General features: G+C 43.4%; 2 protein-coding genes across 2 annotated transcripts in view; both read left to right on the forward strand.

Moving 5' to 3' along the window:
- The first annotated feature begins 3,067 nt into the window (after positions 1-3,067).
- On the forward strand, positions 3,068-4,120 carry LOC131268202 (fibrinogen-like protein A). The gene has a single exon (XM_058270802.1). The coding sequence runs from the start codon at positions 3,068-3,070 to the stop codon at positions 4,118-4,120; it is 1,053 nt and encodes a 350-aa protein (XP_058126785.1).
- Positions 4,121-7,469: 3,349 nt separating this feature from the next.
- Positions 7,470-24,694, forward strand: part of LOC131268218 (lachesin-like) — a 41,987-nt gene continuing 24,762 nt past the window's right edge. Inside the window, exon 1 of the mRNA XM_058270803.1 lies at positions 7,470-7,536. Coding sequence (XP_058126786.1) covers positions 7,470-7,536 — 67 coding nt within the window. The remainder of the gene's footprint in view (positions 7,537-24,694) is intronic.

Genomic DNA, 24,694 nt, shown 5'->3' on the forward strand with positions numbered 1-24,694 from the left:
CACCTCTCTTCGTGGTCCTGTCGAGTGCGCGATGAGTGGAGGAAAAACAGCGCACAAGGAAAAACACTCGTTAAAAGCTTTTCTGATATTTTTCCTGCTCCGAGTGCCTCCGATGAAGCCTCTGGTAATTACGGTCCTAGCTCAGTGCAATAAAATGCATTTTTATGCATTCTCATGGCGATCGACGAGCAGGAGTCCGGCCGCTTGGCGTAACTACTTATCGTGGTGCACTTATGTCGTTGAAAATGATAAAACGCCACACACGAGGGGACGGTAAGTGCGCTTTCCGTTCGAGAACGCCATTTGTAAACCCTTGGATGAGAATAAAAGAGAGATAAAACTGAATCGTGCTAGACACATGCCCAAAGCAGATTTCGTAGTTTTTCTTGTAATTCTAATATTTTTTACAACGTAAAGAGTTACGTGACTTCTTGCTGATAATGCTAATGTTTTTTTTGTAATGGATCAAATTGACATCATGCTCGATATTTGTTTTTGATCTTATCGTAGCTTGCATTTCAAAACACATATTTTATGGCACGTCTATTTTTTGTTTTGAATCATCAGTTCAGGTTCAACTATCAGTTTTTTTATCAACAAAACTTTTATTAAAATAGAGTAAGTTTGTCATATTCTACATCTGATTTAAGGGAATACTCGGAGTTTGCTTCCTAATAGAACACGTGAACAAGCATTCTATGCCAGTTATAAAACAGAAAGTTGCGCCCCACACAAACTCCACGGTGGGGTTTTGCGCACACAGTTCACCATTTCCCGCAGAAGTTGGCTACAGCCAGCTGGCTGACAAATTAAATGTAGATTAGACGCACCGATCCTACGTTCGTTCTTTTACCCGGCGCGAACGGAAAAACCTTCCTCCATTCCATCAGGGTACTGCTTAGAACCGCTGCGGTATGGGACATTGCTGCCGCCTGCCAGCGCCAGCCGGGAGACAAAATGAAATTAAAAATACTCTCACGCTGGTGGAAAGTTATAATCGGTTATAATCCTTTATCCGGAAGCCATAATTTCCAGCGCACTAGCTGCATCGCTTTCCTTAAAACCGGTGTAGGTTTTTCCCCCCGGACCGAGGTTGGTGGTGGTTTTGGGCGTGCACAAATTTCTCCCCGTCGGCCTCAAAGACTCCGCTGCAAACACTATGACAGCGCGGACCGGCTGGCTGGGTCGAGTGGCGTGAGGTGAACGAGTGGTACGAGTGTTTAATTTTCTACCAAATGGCAAACGCGGTGACGACGGCGTCAACAACGGCGATGGAACCGTTGGTAGGAAGCTGTTAGTGCCTTCGCTGGGCACAGCATGCTGAAGCCACATTTGGTGGGCTGTCGGCTTTTGCATCCATGCCATCGCCGGCAGGCATCACATCGCACTTCGTTACACCATGCACCGGGGCGAGTGGCGGAAATCTTCATTTCTCCAACCAACAGCGAGAGTCCTCCGAGCCGATGTCACATTCGAGAACTGTATGTATGGCCAGCGTAAATGGTTGTTGTAAAATAAAGTCCTCCGAGGTGCACCGAGTGTACAAATGGGTGCAAGCATCCGCGCGGCGTGGCGAAGGAAAAAAACAAGACTTCCAGACTGAGTGGAAAGTAATTGCACACAAGTTGGCATGGAATAATTTGCATCTTGGATTTCGGTTCGAGCCATAAATACAGCTGACTTGTATCCATCAGAATGCGCTCTAGACGCTTAAGCTCAAGCAAGATTTATTTCGATTTCAAAAAGTACACTCTGGTACTTTTATTTATAAATTCAGGCAGCACTCAAAGGTTTTGAAATATCTCCTTATGCACAGTGTTAAGAACAGCGTGCAAAATAGGTTTTTGTGTTTTTTTATTTATGAAAAAAATTATTTAAAACACTATTTCGGGTATGTTTTTATCCATCATTTGAATTCTATCAGGAAATGTTTGCTGGGTTCTGCTCGTGAACTAAGTTAAATACAAGAGAAGAGTGCAAAGCGATATCACTCAAACCCCGCCTGCAAAACATGTGCCTACTGATCTGCACTTGGTTCGTTCTGGCGCGAAGGCTTCGTTCGCATCGACAAACGATAACACAACCAGATTCATCTTGTTTGAAAAGTTACATCATTCTACTTATCGTGCGCCTGCTTATTTCATGCTGTATGCATGCGTCCCAATCAGGTTGAAGTGAAATCAAACTTGCTTATAGGGCGTAAGTATTGTTTTGTTTAAAGATTTATCGTCACCTACATGGCATCTATCTTCTCAACCAACAGGTTCGTGACTCCACTAATGTTTGATTCCTGTTCAAACCACTGATGATAGTTTGAATGTAAAAGGTTTTAACATGATTGTTAGTTAGCTAACAATTCTTTCTTCTTTTGCATCATCACCAAGAGCAACTTTATCAAGTTCAGTCGAGTTATTTTTACTTCATGGTGTCGCAAAACAAGCGCGGATGTCGATATCGTTATCGTTTCTCGCGTCCACAAACGGTTTCGGTCGACCATCCAGGGGTGAACAACTCACAAAAAGACAATACTATAAAAAGCCCAACATATAAACCAGAATGATGGTAGAATGTATAAAATGACTTTAAGAAATAAAATCAAAATTTCAATCAGACCTATTAAAAAGTGTAGGGTACATTTAAAATATTAACATGCACAAAGGCGCTAAAATAATACTACACTTTTTTTCAAAAGTTGCAAACTAATTTTTCTTCTCATGGAATACGTCAACCCGATATCCACAAATTTATTGCTGAACCGGTTGTCTAAATCTAAAATAAATAAACCATAGTTAAAACATCCATTATCTCAAAAAAGAGGGTTGCCAACCCCTGCATTTATCCATATAAAAGGCTCCATCAAACAGCCCAAAATCAAGTCGACCAAATTAAACGAGTTCAGTCTTGCGTGTCGAGTCACTGTGACAAATTGGCCTCAAACATGTGTTCCAATGTACGAATCCACTGTTATCGTTTTGTGCTATTTTGGACACTTTTCGCAAGTGCCGCGTGTGCTCCTGGTGCAAATTCCACCGAAAACTCGATCGCGGGATATGGATTCGAAGTGATGATGGCCAAACTTGACTACTTGCAATACAAGCTTCACGAAATGGAACTCGGGCAGAAGGAACGCGACGAAGAGTTTGCCGAGAAATTCACCAAACTTGAAGGCACGATCGAAAACATTCAGTGGGCCATCATCCGCCACGATCAGGATGCTGGACACAACCTGACGGCTCTTCAGGCTCATTCCCGGAAGATTCTTGCCCAACAAACGGCGTGCGCCAACCACGAAAAGATGCGTAACGAAATCTCACAGTTGACTCAAAAACTAAACCATTCTATTGGTTCCTACTCCATGCTGTCTTCGCTGGCGTCCAGTTTCAATGGAACGATAAAATCATGCAACGAATCTCCTGCAAATGAATCTGGACTCTATTGGATTCAAGTGAGCGACAATTCCATCTTTTCATCAGTGCCCTCTCGTTTGCGAGAATCGTTCAAATCGTGTAAAGAAGCTCCTGCAAATGTTTCCGGAGTCTATTGGATCCAATTGAGTGGAAATTCCTTCACATTCGAAGGGTTTTGTGAACAAAATAGTTTCGGCGGTGGATGGCTGGTAATTCAGTACCGCTACGATGGATCTCTTGACTTCTACCGGAACTGGACGGAATATCAACAAGGCTTTGGAAATATCAACAAGGAGTTTTGGATCGGGTTGGAGCGTTTATATCAACTCACATCGCAGGGACGCTACGAGCTGTTGGTTGAACTAAAGGCTTTCAATGGCAGTTATAGATATGCTCAATACGATGAGTTTCAGATCTGGAGCGAATCGGAGCAATATCCCCTAAAGAAACTTGGAACTTACAGTGGCACTGCTGAAGATGCTATGATTCGGCAGAAGGGAATGAAATTTAGTACAAAAGACCGAGATAATGATGCAAGTAGCACTAATTGTGCTGTTGAACGCGGAGGTGCGTGGTGGTATGAAAGTTGCACTGATTCCAATTTGAACGGGAAGTACATGAACCAAGACAATTCTTATTCAATGTTTTGGTCGGAAGGCTTTACTAATACCCAAGGATGGGCATATTCAAGAATGATGATTCGTAAAATTTAGAAGGAAATCCACTATATTTGATTCCTGGACAATTATCAAGCAGTTTATACAATTAAGATCACTGTCCTTTCACAACTCCATGTGAATACGCTACTTCAAGCAAATCGGCAATGCAATAGGTTGCTTTTAATAGTTTATTCAATTTATTTCTATAAAATAGTCCATCAGGATCCGTATGCGGAACAATTATTGGACGAATCAAGTTTTAGATACTTACAAAACGCAATGAATGAATGAAAAATTATCATTAAACTCTTGTGTAGAGTTAATATTAAAGGTTGTGTTTTACAATGCCCATAGAGAGAAATTTGAATGGGTATGTAATGTAATGGGTTGAATACAATAGAATTCACCAACAGCATGAAGTCATTGAATCAGTAATTTTTTTGCTACAAATCAACGGAAAAAACGTTTATTGTAACGTTTTCAATCAATTGCTCACTCAATAGATAGAACTGGATTTACATCAGCTGGTACATCTTGTTGCTTCAGCTATAAAAGGCTTCAACGCATTTAAAATATTAATTCAGGCAGTGTTCTAATATTTCCCAGTTCGTTTCTTATGTTTTCGGAATTTGAGAACATTCGAATTTAGAGATTCAGATTTTTGTTGAGTCATTATCTGAAGTCATTCGTAAAATGTGTGTTGGGTGCGTTGGTCTACAGAGTCGAAGAAAGCAAACGGGAGCATCGCAATATGATTAATACTATTTTAATTGAATAAAACAAATGCAAATAAATATAAAATTTGCAAATGAAAAACTATCGCACGATTTCTTCTGTCACTTGACGAACAAAAATAATTCAATTTCTTATTTTCTTCTTATTTCTATTTACATCACTTGAAAATCCAATCTGTTCAAAAATGACGACCATGATGAGGTAGATGAGGCTCGTCTGGATTCGAGCTAGGAAAATGAGTGAGCAAAATGAAAATTGAATAAGCTTAATTTATTCATACACTCAGAAATTATCTTTACGGCTCACCAGAAATGAACGTTTGGCGAAGTTAATTAACAATCTTTCACTCGGGCAAGTTTGCCTGCTGCACGCCGAAACATCCGAAAGCCAACGGAGGCTCGAAGGATTTTGGTTAGGTCCGAGCCAATGATTAACCTTTCGTGGGCTGAAAGAACATCAACCCGGTTGACTGGAGTCCAACCAGCATTCCCAGGAACCCGGGAACCTCTGCATGGGTTTCGCAAATTGTTTGCTAGGCCGAGGCAGCATCTTACCGACCATCACCAGAAGGTGCAGGCTGAAGATGATGAAGTTCATCGTCGACAAAGACTTGTGAATATCTTTACATCGCAGCAGCAGCAGCATCCTTTTCATCCCATCCAGTGGCCTCAAACCATGAATAATTTCTACCGAGTGTCTGTTCTCCCTTTTTCCTCCGATGGGGCGCGTGCCGGGAAATATTTTACAAGCCGAGGTTAAAAGGCAAGACCCGCTCGGTTGTACAAATCTTATCCTCCCTAACACCAACGAACCTCTAGACGTCAGGTTAAGCTCATTCGCCCTTGTGCCCAGCAGCTGTTGTACCTTTTCGAAAACGAATTACGGAAACTTTCTCTCTTTGAAGGCCTACAAACCCCGTGCGCACCTTTTGGCGAGACTAACCAAGAACTAAAATAGTTCTGGATCAGCAGGCGGTCGGTTACCTACGCTGAAGGGGAAGCGTGTAGAATTTATTTGGGATTGTAATTTCATTAGTGAATTGAATCACATAATCTTATTGCTGGTGCCGTCTTTCGGCAGGCCGTCGCGAAGGTGTGGTTTGTTGATGGGTGGTTTGGTTTAATTTTGACGTTAGAGCTATTTCGGGACGTCGGAACGAACTCAGAGAAAAGAAGGTACTGATGTTGTGCCTCATCACCAATTGGATCAAAGTCTCAATGATACTCAAAGGTGATTCAATAGCAGGCTCGAAAAGTTGTGTTAACCGTGCTGTCACTTTTAATCTCTTTCTAGAATGATTTGACTTTTCACCGGTCGATTTGAAGTTTATGATTATCAGCAAAGGAGACGGTTCAAGATATTGCTTTGGATAAGACTTAAAGTTTTGTTCTAATGAGGTAGTTTTAGTTGACATTATCTACTTTCTTTTGTAGCAACATTACTCTCAGTGATGGTAATGATTCAAAACGTTATTAAGTATCAAATGCGTGTGACATATCATTCCTCTTTTAAACATTCATTACGAACTCAGTAAATGACTAGAATAATGTAGCAAACGTTTTAAACCGGCTTTAAAAGTAATTCTCACGCTTACTCATGTTATGGGTCGTTGAAGAAACTCGAAAAAGTCAGCTGTGATTTAAGTAAATGTTCCATAAATTACGGTAGGGTTAAATTTACCAATAAGTTTAAAGGGCTTTTTTCTCCTACAACCTACGCAAGAAAGCTACCGAAATGAAAGTGTGAAGCACGAGTCCACGGTACGGTGAGAAAAACTTTTCCAATATGAAAAATTAGTCGAAACAAAAGTTTGCACCCCCACGAAAGCCCCGGCCCAAAGTTTCACCTAATTAATGATCCCTACCGCACGCAGACGAAATAAAGTGGAATGAATTTCAACGGTTTCGCCACCCGGAAGCATTCTTTCGGCGCCCGTTTTCCGACGGTTTCTCGGAAGCATTCCTTGTTTTTTTTTTCTCTTCAGGCCGCCCTTGTCGTGTTGCTTCGCTTTCCCTGCGCCCATCGGCGAAAAAAGGTGCCCGATATAGCCTTCGATATCGTTTGTCAAGCGGCGCAGCGGCTGCGAAAGGCGTGCGGTGCCGAAAACGAAACCCTGCCGGGGGCGAAATAAATGAAAATCTTCAAAATTGTTGCCAAATCCTTTCACGTTCCCCCATTCGGGGCTCAGGAACATTCCTGAAGGGAGTGTGGAACGGGCAGAGGGAAGCCTTGCAACCGGGCCGGTGTTTCGGGGGAAAAAGAAAACAAACACCGCCGCCTTAATACCACCGGGGGCATTATTTGGCCCATTAATTAATTACGATTTCCTTACATGATTACTTGGGGCGACGGCTTAGCAAAGGTGCTTCAGGTTGGTCGCAACCCGGTGTTGCCTGCAGCTGCTTAACACATGCCCCGGCGTCCGTACCTTCTAGGTCGCTTCCTTTTTGAAGACGCTTCCCAGTGGGGTATCACCAGTCCATACCGACTGTTTTTCCTGCCGCCAGTGTTTCCAGTACAAATAATACGTCGCACACTTTCACCTTTCTTCCATTGTTCATTGTTTTCCTTCTCTTTTTCTCTTTCTAGTCACACAACCAAAAAAACCCGGCCAGCAACGTGGAAGCGAAAGGCGAACGATCCGTTCCACCAGTGAAAAGCTGTCAGAATGAGGAAAAATATGAGAGCCGTCCCCTGCTGGGCATCGCTAGTGCCGATTCTGCTCATGAGCTGCGGTAAGTCCTGTCGGGCAATTTCGTTATTGGTAATCGATCTCGTTGAGGGAAGGTCCAACCCAAGCAAAAAGAAAAAAGGGAAAAGGCACGCAACATTTTCTTTCCGCAGCCTTTGTTCGCAAAACAGACGGGATGAAAAGGCTGCAAACAATTGTAGATGACAAGTAATTAATGATTCGTTCGTATTTCATAAAATATCAACAATCTCGCTGGATGAAGTATCGCCCACGATTAATTGTTCCGGTGTTGCCCGAATGAGCGAAAGAAGAATTGTCGTTTATTTCCATTTTAAGGAATCAAAACTTCCGCCCGAACGTAGGTTTGATTATGGAGAACATTCCATTTCGCCCGAACGCAACACATTTTCCGTTCTCATATTTATTATCGCAACGATTTTATCTGCATGAACGGGTCAATTTCTAACCCCACAAGGAAGCATAAACGACGCGTCAGGGCTACCAATTTGCCCCCATAAATTTACCCCTTTAACGCCCAGGTGGCCAGCGATCGGCCCATTATCGAACCAATTGCCGCAAGTGGATCGATCGGAAGCGATAGAATGGATTTGAGAAACTGTCGCAACGAGCCGAGACTTTGGACTTTGGGTGGGCTTTGGTCTCGCACACTTGCCGACGCTCAAAAGACATCAGGATATCAGGAGCTTGGGAAAAAGGGGGGAAAATCCGTTCAGATGGCCCTTCGGCAAAAGTGTGAAACGAAGAAAAGGGCAAAACCAAACCCCACAGCCGGCAATATTCGGTCCGTTCCAGACTGCCGGTGGGCGAAACGGAGCGAGAAACTATTCGCCACCTCGGGTGGGCCGCTGTTATTTCCCAGAGCTTTTTTCCCAGAACGTTCCGCAAAGCGCCGATAGTGATCGGATCTCGCAAAACGCCCTCCCGTGGCGTGGGACATAAAATTAAATCGAATATGTTCACAGTCGTAAGTGTGGGGAGCAGGGGAGCGTAGTTGTGTCCGATTTGGATAGAATAAAATTGTGAAATCACCCGAGAGGCTCCCGGAGGCCCAATTGATCGTTTCGGACGCAGCATGGGGATGGCAGAAGCGGGAGAAGTAAGATGTTTCCAGTGTTTTTCCCGAGCAGCGACATATTTTGCCTGTGTATTTTGGTGTTCGGCCGCTTTGTTGCTTCTCGTCGAAGGAAATCGATTTGCCATTCCGACGTTTGCCCGGATTGGCCCTGGTCGGGAAAAACCCAGACCCGGTCCCAGGGGTATGGTAAGCGATGACGTACTTGAGATGGCCGGGAGCAGTTGTGTAATGAACATTTTGGAAAATGGGATAAAAAGTCGTGCGGATGAGATGGGTTTTGCAAATGCAAAAGAAAATTTCCGTTTATGTAATCCGAGAGAGGATTAAGTGTTCTCAGCATGTAAAAATGGACTTAAAATTTGTTTCTTTAAAATTGAAAAGCAAGCATAGACATGTTTTAAAATCTATCAAACATACAAAAGAACGGTGGCTCAAATTTTAAAACTAAAAATAGAATGAAAAATATGTAGATAAAATTTTTAGGAACAATTAAAGACATCACAACGAGCTATACTGGGAAGAATTGTTGACTTGTTTTTATTTTCACTCCAGACCTCTTTTAAGGCACTGACTTCGCCGTACGAGGGGTTTACCTTTACGATAAGGTCCCAAGGGTTAATATGCCATCAAAGGTACATAACCGTACGAGCTTTTTATTGACCTTTTGATAACAATTGCGAGCGCTGCGATGGGCCTCCAGTCGATCATGCCCGATAACGATCATATTTGATGCTTTGAAGCAGCGCAGTCTCACTCACCTTCGCCGGGCGAGCTATCTTTTCCCATCGGAAACCTGTCAACGGCAGGGAAAATAAAGATATGATGGTTCACCGAGACGAACCCGAGCGAACCGGGTCACGGGAAGGAAATGAGGTATGGGAGGAAGGGCCGCGCAGTCCTTAACCTTTTCCTCCCACACCGTTCGTTACACAAATAATAATCGTAAAAATTTATTAACTATATGTTTGTGCTAAAGGCTTTCTTCCGGAAACTCGGTGGCGGCCCTTCGTTGGTACTCTTGTCGACGGAAAATGCACCCTCTTCCACCTTCCTCATTCACAAAAGAAAAGAAAGGGGCTTCGTTGAAAGGGAACGCTGGAACTTGGCTGCCGTACGAAGCCCTTCGCAGGGCGAGAACCTGAAGAAAACGTGTTGGCATTTATGTCCCTCTACCGGTCGCGTGGGAAGGTCCTTGTTTTTCTCGCTGAGGGTTTTCCTTTTGCCTCATGCCCCATGCCCCTGCCCTGCTTCTGATACTATGTCTAACGAGCGGCACCTATTTTCTTTCTTCCTTTTTCACCGCCATTCCTCCCTACGTCCACTATGGTTTCTTTTACGAAAGAGACTGATATTTATGGGCAGGTGAAAAATGAGACTGCTTTCGGGGTGGCACCGGTAATAAAAGCGATGGGCGTGCTGGGTGTAAGAATGCCAACGGTACGGAAAGGGCCATTTCTTTTCGCCGTAGTGTCTCCATCTTTGTGTGTGAGTGTGCCGTCTCGTTTCTCGTGTCCTAAGCAGCTGTTAGGAAAGTTAGGGAACAGAAAAAGGTTTTTTCAATTAGCCTTATCTGCTGTCGCTAATTGAAGGGATTGATTTGTGTCTCGCAAATTGATTTTCCTTTTGCGCTGCGAAAGGTGGAACACATTTGTATAGGAAATGTCTCATTATTTCGCTAGTTCTGTACGGTTGTGCTCGTTGGACCGTGGCTTCACGGTAGTTTTATTCAACACAACAATTAAGATGAAGAAAATAGTCATTCGTTGCACAACCTTTTTAAAAGTATGGAAAAAAGAGTCAACCATGATGATGCAACCAAAGTAGCTCACTTAAAGATGTTATTCATTTGCTTCAAAACAAGTCTCTTACTCTGCCATCAATCTTTGCGGGACTTCGGGCGGTCCGACACTGGAAACTATCAGGAAGTGGCACGTTGCTGCGTCAAAAACAGGGAGCAAAACGAAAAAAAAAACACCAACAAATGGTGCTGGAAATGGCACTTGACGCTCGAGCGAGACCGAGGAAATCACTTTCCCCGCATAACATAAATAAACGTCAGATTGTGAAGTTGATAGTTTTGCGTGCACGGCGTTACGGGGCGGGGGAGGTCGAATCGGGCCTGTGGATGGCGAGCGTGTATCGAGGACACTTTTTGCCTCCTTTTTCTCCCGGAGAACTACCCACTTTATCGTCCTTATCGTTCTCATCGTCATCATCATCATCATCACCATCATCGCCATCGCCATCGTCAGCATCGTCGTGTCACGCTTGCTTCAACCGGTTCTTGATGAGCTGCAGCCCTACGCAACATTAGCTGCTGAAGGGGAGGAAATTTGAAAAATACAGCTCCCATTCGACACCGGGACGCCCGGGAGCGAGCAGTTGCTCGGAAAAATGTCTTTGCGAGTTCAATAAAGCTGACGACATGACCTTCGCCTGGGCAGTATTTCAGTGCAGTCTTCGTTGAGAGGGTTCTTCACTTGGGGAAAAGAAATCTACGCCGCAGAGTGGGAAGAAAAAACTTAACTACGCCAAAGGACAATTTATCAATTTCAATTTAAATGGAGTCAAATTTATCACGAACAAAATGAACATAAAATACATTCCGGAACGGTTTTCAGCGCTGAATTGGTTGAGCCTGGATGGACGGATTTTTAGTTTCGTTTTCTTTATCGTCGGATTTCTCGGAATAATTTTCTCGGGAAAGCTCACTAACCGATCGGCCTTCCGGAAGTTAGAGAAATTTTTCTTCGTCGCACTTTTCACAATTGGCTTTAATTTAAATATCTCTGTTTAAAGTTGGGTAGAGTGTCCTTTTAAGTTTTTGATTTTTTATTTTATGCTATCTTTAAATTTATTTAGGGAAGGATTTCATAAGTTAGTGTTATAAGCTGTCAATTCATCATTTTTTTTTAAAGTAAGACCAATCATTGAAATTTATAAAAAATATCTTACTCAACACTTGCTTTGCCAAGCTTTTAAAACCACTTAGCTTTGCGTCCGTTGTCTAGTGCTTTTAGTATTTGACATGCAATCGCCTTTATAGATATGTGTTTTCCATGTTCCTTGATTTAATCAGCACTCGCTGGAACAGTTTCCTGCGTTTACCCCTTGGTGCAGCGTAAACATATAAATCTTCCCTCGCGCCTATCAACTATCGTCAATCAACGAAGGTGTGGTAGTGTGCCAGTGATAGTTATATTAATGTCCCGAACGTGCTCGGTTCGCGGAAACCGAACGACGAAACGGAGAGAGGGGGAGGATTTTTTTCCGACAAAACGGGCACAAAATGAATATAAAACAATGTATAAATACGCCATTTCATTATCATGATAAAAGCTTTTTCATTATTTGTGATGATGTCCTTCAAACGGATCCGGCCGAATGCTTCGGCCGACCGGCAAACGAGAGGGTGGTAGAAAGGGTGATTTCCCTTCGCAACCGGTTGTTTTTTTCCCTCCTCGTGTTCTTTGTTTCGAACGGTCCCGGCCCCCCGGCTAAGGGGGAAATGGTGCCTTTTTCCGACGAAAAGGAAAGCGAAAGGCTAAATGAAAACAGCGGCGGAAATTTACGGGCACGAGAAACAAACAAAAATGTAGCAAAACAAGAAACGGAGGGAAAAATACAAGGAAGGTGGTGAGTAGGCAGCGTACTTTTTTTCGGTGCCGTTCTGGGAAATGCCTTACTAAGGAGAAAATCTAGGGGAGGGATGGAATGTACGCGAGGAGTCATGCAAAAAAAAATGTATAAGGAAACCTCGATACCGATAAGGAAAATGGTAGTTTCTCTTCGACGGCTGATTGTTTGCCTCGCCTCTTGACATCGAAAGGGCGGAGGGAACGCGTGTTATGCGGGGATCTGAGGCGACCAGAAAGGCAGACCAATCGGTGAAGCGCATGTAAGATAGAAACATGCGACGATCGTAAAAACCCTCCCTTACAAATCAAGGGCTGAACGACGGGCGATGGGAAGGAAATTGGGCTGGCAGCGATATTTGTTGGGAAGCACTAATGGGCGGCCATTTGTTGTACACGTTAAGCTCGGCCGAAAATAGTGCGACACACGGCCAACGTCGACGACCGGGTGACAAAACATCGAACGTCAGCTGGCGCTGGTCCGCTTCCGAGACGCGCCCGCGCGACCATTAGGACCAGCAAGTCCCGGTCACGGTCACACCAAGTGTTTCTGGTGGAGAAGCAATGTCCCGGGGAACCGGAGAATACCGGCATCCGGAGGGCCACCTTTCCGACGGGAAGATCGCCATGGAGGGGGTGTCGAGAATCGAAGTCCGAATGGGTGGTCAGGTTTTGGGATTTATTGGCAAGAGGTTTTTATTTTCCCCCCACCGCGCAAGACGCCCTTTGGGGGAGGTGCCCCTTTTTTCCGGCGGAAAGCCAATTTCCTACGTCCGGGAAATGCGAAGGAATGACTTTCGGTGGCAAAAGCCTGCGGTGGATAAGTTCGTTGTTTACTGCGTGCTCGTGACCGGAGCTGTTAGTGCTGCTTCAGCCGGAATCTTTTCCCCTTCCGGAAACGGGCAGGCGGAAGCGAGTGGCGAGGTGTTCGTTGTAGGAAAAACACGACATGTGATAGATGTCGACCAGGGAACGGGAGGGTGCGAGAGTGAGTCGCTGGCGCGGAATAGGGTAACGGGTGCCAGAAAGTTGATGTATCGTAATTGGAATGTTTTGCTGACAGGAGAAGGTTTTTTCCCTCCGTCCGCTTGCGTACCACGTCACCGTATCCTCGACTAGCCGACGGGTTTCTCTGAGTGTTTAGAAAATAGTAAATTGAATTTCGAACCGAGGGAAAACTTTTTCTTCCTCGGCACAGATGCCTTTAAGCCGGAGGAGGCACGAAAGAGGATGACGGGGTGGGGTTTGATGGCAGGAAAATATAATTAGTCGGAAAAGCATAGAAACCTGCAAGTGCATCTGGTTATAGCAGTCCCTGTTCGAGAAGTTTTAGAATCAATTCACTGGGAGTGAAGCTTGAAATGTGAAATGTGAAGCCTTTATTCCGTACTACGAAGAACTTTTCCCGTGTTTGTGGTTGATGATGCATTACCGGGACCGAATGTGCAAATTAATTTCCATCTTGACTTCCTAGATTGAACGGGATGAACAGAGGAACGGAAAAGTGAAAATGGCTTATTGGTTGCTTTGGCTTTGTGTCGATTGCGTAACAATGTTACAAATCATGATTGCATCCTTAAGGCGCTAGAAGTCAAATCAGCTGAAAAAATACGTGTGAATAAACATGTGGTCTGAATGAAATATTTTAGTCATGTACTATTGACGCTGCGCATGTGAAGCTCACATGTTCCATTGGAAAACCTCAATATGTCGCAGATTTTTGCTAATCAATAAGAACTTTAAAATTAACAAAATAGACACTTTTATGACAAAACATAATCAGAAATAGCTACAGTGTTTGGGCAATATCTGGCCACAGTGCATTATTTTTAAAGGTTAATAGAGGACATGGGATACATTAAAAACAACGTAATAGCCCACAGCGCTTACCCTAGTAATTTATTGATTAATTTTATATTTGCTATTTTTTTTATTGTTACATTTAAAATCAACCACTCGCTCAAAGAATGACCTGGGTCAAAACTGGCGCCATCAGTACTTCAAGTACGGTCAAATGTAATTTGGTCATCGTACCAGTTTTTCTGAATAGATTATTATTTAATTATATTGATTGTGGTACAGTATATTTAAAAATCACTATGAGTATCCAGCTCACAGTAAGTGTTTTTTTCTAAATTCTGTTGGAATACAAAGTTGAATAAAAGAGAAGAGCGCAAAGCCATATAAGTAGAAGCAACGTGATGAAGAAAATTTACCAAACTTAAAAGTTCAATCGAAGATATTCATTAGGTTATTATCCGCCATGATCGGGATGCTGGATACTTCCTAATGGCTCTTCAGTCTAATTCCCGGAAGATCCTTGCGTAACAAACATCTTGCGCCAACCACAAAAAGATGCGCAATTAGTTCTCACAGCTTACTCAACAACTTAACCAATCTTTTAGCTCCTACTCCATGCTGCCAACAACAGTTTCCGGTTTCAATGGAACGGCAAAGTCATGTCTGTAAACCAATGTTTATTGGATCCAAGTGAGCTACAATTCCAGCCTTTTGTCATTGACTTCCCACTGCCGTCAGGAATCATACAAATTGTGTAAACCAGCTCCTGATAATCTGTCCGGAGTCTATTTAATCCAAGGCAGCTGAATTTCCGACCAAACATCTCTAATGTTTTGCGAGCATAAAACGTTAGGCGGTGGATGGCTGGTAATTCACTTGCGCTTTGAAGGATCCCTTGTCTTTTACCAGAACTGGACGGAATATAAACAAGGCTTTGGCAACATCAACAAGGAGTTCTGGATCGGCTTGGAGCGATTACAACAACTCACATCGCTAGGATCGTACGAGCTGTTGGTTGAACTAAAGGCTTTCAATGGTAGTCATAGATATGCTGAATATGATGAGTTTCAGAACGAGACAGAATTGAAACAAAATTCTCTGAAAAAACTTGGAACCTACAATGGCACTGCAACATACTCTCTGAGTCAGCATAAGAGTAGTATATATATTTTTTAAAATTACTTTTGTTTCTTCTAGTAGGAAGCAAAGTTTTGAACTGTCGGGATGATTGTTTAGTCTTATTTAAATTTCTTGGAAGAGTTTTTTTCTTATCACTAGTATTCATGCTATTTATTTGAGAGAAGAAGTATAATTAAATTAATTGTTTCCTATTTCTTTAATTTTCAAATGAATAGAAATGTTCAGGATACGCCTCTTTTATGATTAAAGGGTAAATCCTCGATTTAATTTTCTGTGCTATTTTTGTTCACTTAGAAATACTTTACTTTTAGAAATACAAGCTTTTTGGTTTATAAAACTTGATAATTTAACACAAGAAATAGTTTAATGTTGGACTATTCAATCCTATTTTCATGAAACCCTGGTTCCGTAGGAACTTTATTTCATTTCTCGTTACCATCAAGCGTGGTTTGCGTTTTGTGAACGTTTTTGTCCCTGGTCTGTTCCAGCGCACCCTGGCCATGCCGATCGGATGGTGCTACTTAATTCGCAATTATATCCATTTTTCAAATAACCACCGTGCGAGGGTTGATTGGTAATCATTTTCCAATCACGACTAGTGGGAAGCCCATCGCTGTAAATGGAAATTGAATTGAAATGTGCCGACAGTGCTCTCACCACCTCTGGGCCGGGCGGTTCGAGCGCGATAATTAAGTTGTTCAGCGTCATGTCCGTCATGCCATGGCCCAGCCGGTCTAAGGTCCGGGTTGGGTTCGGAGAAGACGGAGCCCACCAGCGACAGACACGATGGTTCAATCAACGTCACGGCCGTCGAGCGGTGAAAGGTTGGGGAAGGGGGGATATTCAAATGGCATCTCGTCCTTTCATCATCGAGGACCACAAAAATCGACCCCAAACGATATCGACCCACGGAGATGATAAATGACGCCGAAGGATCAAAGCCGGAGCCACCCTTCACATGGGCGAGCAAAGACAAGCGCAGCAAACTCAATCAAAACGGTGACAATGGGCAAATGAATTCCTGCTTACTGAACCATGGCCCGCGTGCAACAAACCTCCCCCGGCTCCGACCGGGTGGAGCGGAAAACTCGCGCGACGTGGGTGTTCAAAATCCACAAGTGGCTCAAGGCACAGGAGCCCGTTCGATCGATCGCTCGCGACCAAGAAAATGCCGACTGCTCGCTGTCGGCTTCGAAAACCGGTCGCAAACGTCTTCAACGCCTGCCACCGGCCCAGCCATCTGCCGCCCCCGATTGAGTATTCAATTATGGGCACGTTGTGGTGAAATGGACACGAACCGGGAACCATCAAAGAACCGCTCGGGACGGGAAACTGGGCCCGCCTCCAGGAGCGATATAGCGTGTAGGAACATAATCGCGAAATCAACGAAGTACTTTGTTGAGCGAATTAAACACTTGACTTCACCCCGGAGCGCTGCCGGTTCGCCTTTTTTCCGCCCGCTTTCGCAAACGCGCGCGTAAGGTCAAACCGTGGCCGAACTTTTCCCCGGGAAAAACCGTCCCGGTGGTGTCGGTGGCAAAAGCCGTGGGAAAAGCATGACTTCGCAACAAAAATTATGAATTATGATCACGGGAAATGAAGGAGAACGAAGACCGTCGAGGGTCTTCGGGAAATAGACGTACCGCGAACGAAGGAAAAACACAAACACACACAAACACACACCTACACACTCAAAGAAGGCGAAAACATTCAAGCAAAATATACTTCCTCCTGCCCAGATTCTGCACTGTTGATTGCACTTGTTGTTGGTCCCTTTTCCCCGTCAACCGGTGTGGAAAGCTCAGCAAAGTGTAATAAAAACGATAAGATAACGGGTTTTCTGCGGACTTCGTTGGGGAGGCAAATGCCGACCTCGATGACTCGATGACCTGGAAGATGTTTAATGTATGGGTTATGTAGGCATAAAATGAGTAATATGAAGGTTGGGCTGGGTGCTTTTTACGGCTGCATTTTATGCCTGCAACATCCTTTGAAAGTAATACAGTACTTACATAAAGTTTATGTTTTAATATTTCTCGGAGCTTTGTGCTTTGTTCTACGTTTTCGTACTATTTTATTTGTAATGAAACATCTAAGTTATCGGAAAAGTTTCTCATCGAAAACTGTTGACATTTGAAGATTTTTCAACGTCAACTGTGATGAATATTTTCGATTACAAAACGTGCCATCACGTTGGAATTTTAAATTCCAAAAGGTTTTCATTACAACAGTGAACTCTGTACGAAAACATGGTAGCACCAAGAGGGTGAAATGAAGTTCATTTGAATTGAATTAAATCACGTGTCCCGCTCCGAAAGAAACAATCATAACCAGAAACTTCGGCGCGGGCAACGCTGGCAACGGCACCGGGGAAAGAATGGGATGTAGGAAGAACAAAACAAAAAAATTGGTAAAATTAGATTTTCCTCCCGCAGCACCAGGCAAAAAGTAAACGCTTTTCCGACGCAACGACCGGGAGTGATTGTCCTGGAAAATGAACAATGCGAACTGGCAGCGGGCAGCGGTACACAGGTTGCGTGGAAAGCCGCGCTAAGTACCTCGAAAATCCATATTTTCCCATCAACTACCGGAAGGAAAATTGGGGGAGAAATTCGTGTTTTCTTCAATCCGGTTTCGTGTGCGGTACGCGGGCGGGCATCTTCGCGTCGAGTTTTCCCGGCCAGTCGGGCGTACGTAATTCTATTGCCTTTCCTTTTTTCTTTTAATTTTCAGCCTAAGGCAGGAAAAAAAAATCGTGCAATGGCATTCACTGAGCGGCTAGGATTGTCGTGCGCTTTTCCGCTGGTCTTGTCGTTGTTTTTTTTTTTTGAGAGTTTGTTGGGCGCCTCCGTGTGTATGTTTTTACGTAAATTGAAATGTAACGACCACTGAGCGGAAGATTGTCTCGACGTTTCAGGTGCGGTGTGGGAAATGAAAATTGTATTTTTCGACGAGGAACGGATGAGCAGCAGAAGACTCCTCTTTGATGCGAAAATGACGCTGTGAAACAGTGAACACATTTCACGCAAGATATTACGTTCTGTTATTAGGTTATAATTTTTTGATGACGATAAACCCAATAGCAGAATAGTCTGGAAGTGCCACAGCTCGGGGAAATGGGAAACAGAGTGCGCCCATGTGGAAATACCTCTTCTTAGTGGCTGAACATTTCAATTCATTTTGCCAAAGGACCATCGATTCGAGCCTCGCAAAGGAAAACTTACACGTCGTTTATGTCTGCCTTTCGATGGTTGCAAAATACGGTAAGGTAAGGTTGTTTCATTTAATCATTTTAATGCATCTTACTCGGGGACACTCCTTTTCCTGATCCTCCCCGTACTCGACTGATAATCGAATGAAAAACTGTGAGTGTTCATTTCAATCAACCGTATGAAAATTGATTGAGTGGCAGTTGAACATAAAAGCTGTATTTCGGTTTATGGAAAAACTTGCCCCAAATCCCGAGACGTCTTTTAGTACGGTGGCACTTACGATGGAAGTGTAAACTTTGGAATATCGGTGCGTTGGGTCGTGCTTCTGCTACATATGACGAATGTTCGGCAAACCGTAGGAAAGCTTTTTGCAAACAGTGCGATGTGCCTCGTTCAAAAGATGTAAAAAAGTTCAATCAACAATTCCATCATCCGGCGGCAGGTACTTTGAATTTTTGGCAAACATGTTTAACAGGATTAGGTTTTATTTAGTTTGTCTGCATCTTTTACGATCAAAACCAAATACAAAAACCGTAGAATTGAAAAGGGAAAAACAGAAAAAAAAACTAAGACATGTCCATGTTACAAAAAGGGGACGACAAAAAACATTGAATCCAAGTAAAAACAGGTATATTTTTCGTACCTTTTCCTTCCCCACGGCGGCATGGGAAAGCATGAACATAAACTGTTCAAAACAAACGGGGAGCGAAGAGCATAATCATATTCACTTCAGCCGGTGTCGGAAGTGGTCAAGGTTTTTGTCTTTGTCGTATTTTTTATACATCAACAGATTTGTTTTTTTGTTTCACTAACATGCTGTTAAGACATCTTTTTTCCGGTCATCTGAAAACCTGTTTTATTGACCACCGTTTTTCCTTCGTGACATATGTATTTTGTTTTCATATACTATTTAGCTGAATTAACTGAAAAACCTTCAACGAATAAAAATAAATGTATAAGTGATGTCAAATTAAAATCTCAAAATAGTACGGAAATCGGTAGGGTGTGTTTTAAAAGCGTCAAGGGAAACACTGAAACTCTAAGCGAAGGTGTTAACGTTTTGATCTCTGTTATGTTAAACAACTTGCCGTACTCGCCGACACTCCTTTTCCACTTGAATCGTGTGACTTTCACATACTTTTGTACTTTCGGTCATGTAAGCTCGTTTACATTAATTCACTTCAGGTTTTCGCTTTTGACTCGGCCTTTCTAGCTTTTCACCGCTCAAGAGCCGGGTCACACGAACCAGGTAGCGATAGTCACCGGCATGCTCGACATACTTTCATGACTTGTGTAGTGTTAAGAACGTCATCAGTATCATTAGCACTGGGAGGCGTTGGAGCGAAAGGCCCTCACTCTCTGCCACGGGGAAGTGCATATTAATGGACGACTTCCTTTCTCGGCTCCACCATTCGAGGGTTTCCTTGCTGAGGTGCACTTCGGTCGGGCTTTTTCTTCACGGTGTGTGGCGTACCTGGTTTGGCCGACAAGTGAAGCCACACTCGGACTCGGTAGAAGGACCCGCAGGAGGGCTTTTATTGCACCGCGCGCCTGTATGCCGTTTTTATTAGGTTTGAATTTAATTAAAATTCATGCTTTCCAGAGCGGTACGAGCCTTGCTACACGTGACGCGTCACCGGGACGCCCGAGAATACTCATAACATTACGTGGCTTTTCACATGTTTACCAGCCAGCCATCAACGGAAGGTTAGACCCGGTGCGGACTCGTTTTGAAGCCGCGTGAGGTGAGCGTTCGCCATGAAACATGCGGTTTTGCTTTAACCGTGTATGTGATGGCAATTTTCTCGGCACTTGCGTCCACAGTGATGGAGGGGCTTCCGTTATTCCGGACATTAATTTAATAGAAATCGATCACGGTAGGAGTTTTGATTGATTGCGTGATACGATGATGAAACATTATCGGGGGAAAATTAATTTTCATCAATGACCCGGTTTAGGGTTTTAATTAAAGTCCAATGGATGCTGGTTCTAGGTTTCGTGTGTTCTAATTTCATGGGTACATAGTTTCAATTTTAAGCGTTTAGGAAGCCATTGAAAAGTACAGAGGAAAAGCTAAAACCAACTAATGAAAATGAATTCAAAATCATACTCAATACGCATCGCTGGATTACTTTAATTTTTTATTGAATTTATTTCTGGATGTTCATATTTCTAATGAATATAAAGAAAATAGCTTGATGCACCTACGATGCTTGGTAAAGAAGGAGCGTAGAAAAAAGGTTGTGTTTTTTACTCTTTACTAGGGAGTTATATTTTTACGTTTGTTCTAAAATAATACTTTAAACCTTTCCGACAAAGCTATATTTAAAACACTTCCACAAAGCACCGGTCAATTTCGGTATATTTAAAATGATTGATATTTCATCGATTTTCCCGAGTTGTATACACCCACACCCACAACTTTTGATGAATACTCCTTAACATATGCCGCTGGTACGATGGTTATTTTCACTAGTATCGTGTTTGAGGCTAAATTAAGATTAATACTAATGAAAACCTCTAAATGGCTACGATTAATTATTGTTCTACGTAAAAACTACCGTACATTACTGACAACCGTACATTACCGTACATTACCTAGGTTTGTGCAACACAAATAAAAATCTTGTGTTTTTATGATTTACTGTGTTTTATTAAACGCTGAGGAGATTTTTCATGGTTGTTTTATTCGTGTTAGTAAAATTAAATTCTAAATGTAAAATTAGTTGTAAACAAACAATTCTTCAACAATATCTGCGGTGTTTAAACTTAATGAGTGAATAGTTTTAAAGTTAGTGTACTCAAAACTCTACACAAAAATAAAAGCTGAAATATTTAATAGGATTATTCTTTTCCATAAATTGATGAAATTTGACAAAACTTGTATCTTAACTGTAGATGTAAACGAAGGGATTAAGTATAAAACTCCTCCGTAACTTAAGTAACCAAGTTATAAAAGTTGTTCCGTTCCCCGCTTAAATATACAAAACTAATTTCTAATCCTCAGTTTAATTACTAGCTATACATATTAGTGCTCTTTGTTTCTTTGAAATGTTGCCAAACTCTATAGTTTTATTTGTTTAATAATAATAACATAAAGAAATATATTTTTGTAAACCTAAACGAATCACTTGATATTTTCATTGAGTTTTTATAAAAAAACTTAAAGGAATTTTAGATGTGACCAGTGCTAAACATGAAATGTGTTAAACAAGCAGTATCATAAAAAACACACTCGATCATGTTCGTTCGCTAAACAACTGTTGATGCCAATGTCTGCATGGTCTGTTTTCATACAAGCAGGTGCTGACTTTGTTTCGAAACGTATGTCAACACCAGGACTGGAACGAGCCATTCGACGCAAATGTCTGTTGAACACTTGTTGCTTTCATTTGGGTTACATAAACTGGTTGAAAATACCCCTGACATGCAAACAATGCTCTATTTTAATATTTATTTAGCTAACGGCTTTAGTTGCCGTCCGTGAAACCTGTTGCGATTGTTTGGTTTGATGAAACCAGTCTAATTTTAGTTCGTTTCGTGGTGACATTCGATTACGGGTTATTCATGTTGTTGGCCAAACCTCCTCGCATCGCTTAAATGGGCGATAATTGGGGTGCACGAGCTTCAGTTGGTGTTTTTATATTTATTGCGAAACTTGCCGCGGTGCGTAGAGACCACTTCCCGTTTTTTGGCGAAGAATAATAGCCTCGGCGAACCGATTCCCTCGTTTCCTGGAGCCCGCACCGAACGGCACCGCCCGGAAGGAAACGTCTGAGAATGTGCCGCCATAATTGTGCCACTTTGCTTCCGCCACCGAGCACCGGCGCGGCGGCAGGCAATAAATTTAATCATTAATTCTAATCCACCGTAGCAACCTTCCCGCCGATCCCTGGCCTAAGCCGAGCACCGAAAGGCTCCCCAAGGAGTCATTTTCGCGCCCTGCCAACCCGAGCTAATTCCGCCAGCCGTGAGCAATTTATTGGACTAATATTTACGCACTTGTTTCGGTCGACCAGCACCAGTTGCCAGGGACGGTTGCTTCCGGTGTGACTTGGCAACCCGCAGGCCGCCGGTTCCAGCGCCAGTTCCGAGTGGGCGGGAAAAAGTTTTTTCCCCCGAAGTTGTGCCGGGGCAAAACGCCAGACACAATTCGATCCGACCGACTTTACGCCCGGGAGCATCGAGGTGGATTGTATGCGGAGCGACCGGAAACCGAATTTCGCGCGCACATTGGTATTCACCGATGCGTGGCACACGGAACAATACGCATCAATAAACCGACGGCGTGGTTGTGCAGCTACTCAGCCAAATTGGGAAAACCCCGGTAAGCTCGGGAACATTGCCGTTCTCGGTGCTAAGGAACCTGACGTCGCTGTTGGTGTTGGGTTTTGCGAAGATTAAAGTGAGTGATGCTGTGCGGAGATGTTTCACGTTGCTGCCACGTTCTGCTGGGAGATGGTCTTACAGCTACACACGACTAATCCGGGCACGGAAGGCTTAGAAATTTCACCAGAAGCTCGATGCACCCAGGAAAGTGTCGAAGCGTTCGTTCCATTTGGTTTAGTTTCTCCGAAATAGGGGTTAGGTTTACCTGAAAGTGATAGAACCAAACACATTTCGCTGGTGTCTGTATCGTGTTGAGATGTATATTGTTTGTGTGTATGAAGAATTTGTATGGCACACGTACGAACAACACCAGCGAGTGTCCTCCACAATCGTCCTCGGGATAAATATGATTTTCATAATTGAAGCTTTACCCCGGAGGAAGCGCACCACCGGACACCAATAAAAAGCCGCAGTTATGTGCAGTGATAGCGTGACATAAATAATAATTTGCTTTGTTGTGCTCCGTAGTTTTGCACGCCATTCGTTCTGGCGCGGGTCGCATCGCTCCTGTTCCTTCGCTGGAGTCCTTGAGAAAACGTTCCTCCCTCCGTCTGCTTTCTAACTGCGGCGCAGTTTGTTTTGAAACGAATTTAATAAATAAAAAGGCCAGCAACGCGATGGGAATAGACGGGAAATGCTCGCTGGTTTGCTCGGTGGTGCGCAGCGCCAAAGCTTTTTCTGCTTCTTGCAGCCTTCACATCTTTCATTGCGGAACGATACGAGCGACCAGGCGCCTCCACCGACATCCTTGGCTTTTCACTTTGGCTCCGGCAGCTCGCGTGCGGCGCTCTGGTGGCAATGAAATAAAGATAGCACCATAATTGAAAAGGAAATAAATTCAAACTGAACTATAATCACACCACGCCGCCGCCGCCGCCACCGCCGCCGCCACCGCCTCGCCGTCGCTGGCGCGCCAGTGCTGAGGTGCATTCTTAGTGCATACCGGGCCTTGTCTGGGGAAATGCAACGATATGCATTAGTTGGAAAAACTTTTGCGGGTGAATAATGGAGGAAGTTATCACTCCGGAGCCGTTCTGGATAAATAATACATACCAGTTTGCTCCCACCGTCGATGCTCTAAACCGGATGTCTGGCTTAGCGTTCGTATCGCGGCGTTAATTACTCTGCTTTAAAATATTATGTGCTGGGGATTTTTATCTTTTTTTTTGCGATTTTAAAACATCTTCATGCAATTGGGTTGTTTTTTTTTAACTGCAGTAGAAATTAAAATATCAATGATAAATACGCCAGTTCATTTCCATGCAATCGAATCAAATTCAAAAACAATATTTTTGAGGATAATCTTTAACACAACTGATAGATAACATTTTATATTAAAGCAACTACCGTATTTTTTTTCTGTAGACGTTATAATGCGCCAACTGTCCATGGTTAATGAGTTTCGCTGCTAGGCTAATGACCGAAATTTGGTGCTGTCTGGCACCGTGCCCAAGAAAGCCCCCAATTTTTCCGATATTTATCGCGTACACGGATGCCGTACGATAAATAATTCCAGCCCCAAAACGGCCCAAAACGAGAATAATGCGCGGCTCCATTGGTCGAGCTTTATTCATTCATTCTTCGGCGGTTGCCCCATAATAACTCTTGTATCCGGTTTTGTTGGGCTTCCCCCAAATTTTTCGAACACAGAACACGTGGGGGTGGGTGGGAGCTGCATGGGGGGATGATTATATTTTCCTTTCTTATCAGGCGACATCGGTGGGTGCGACGACGGAAAATCGGCCGGTTTCGGTCGTAAATTTCGTCATTTATTAAAACGATTCGAACCGCCATCAAATGGGGACGAAATGGATGATTTTCACCCGAAGCGGAAACGGAAACGTATAATGGATACCCTGTTTTGAGGGCGGCCAATATCCAGCGTCGTCGTGTGGATTACGTAAACTTGCTTTGTTGCGATTGGATGAT

This window comes from Anopheles coustani, chromosome 3 (genome assembly GCF_943734705.1).
Source record: "Anopheles coustani chromosome 3, idAnoCousDA_361_x.2, whole genome shotgun sequence".
NCBI lineage: Eukaryota > Metazoa > Arthropoda > Insecta > Diptera > Culicidae > Anopheles > Anopheles coustani.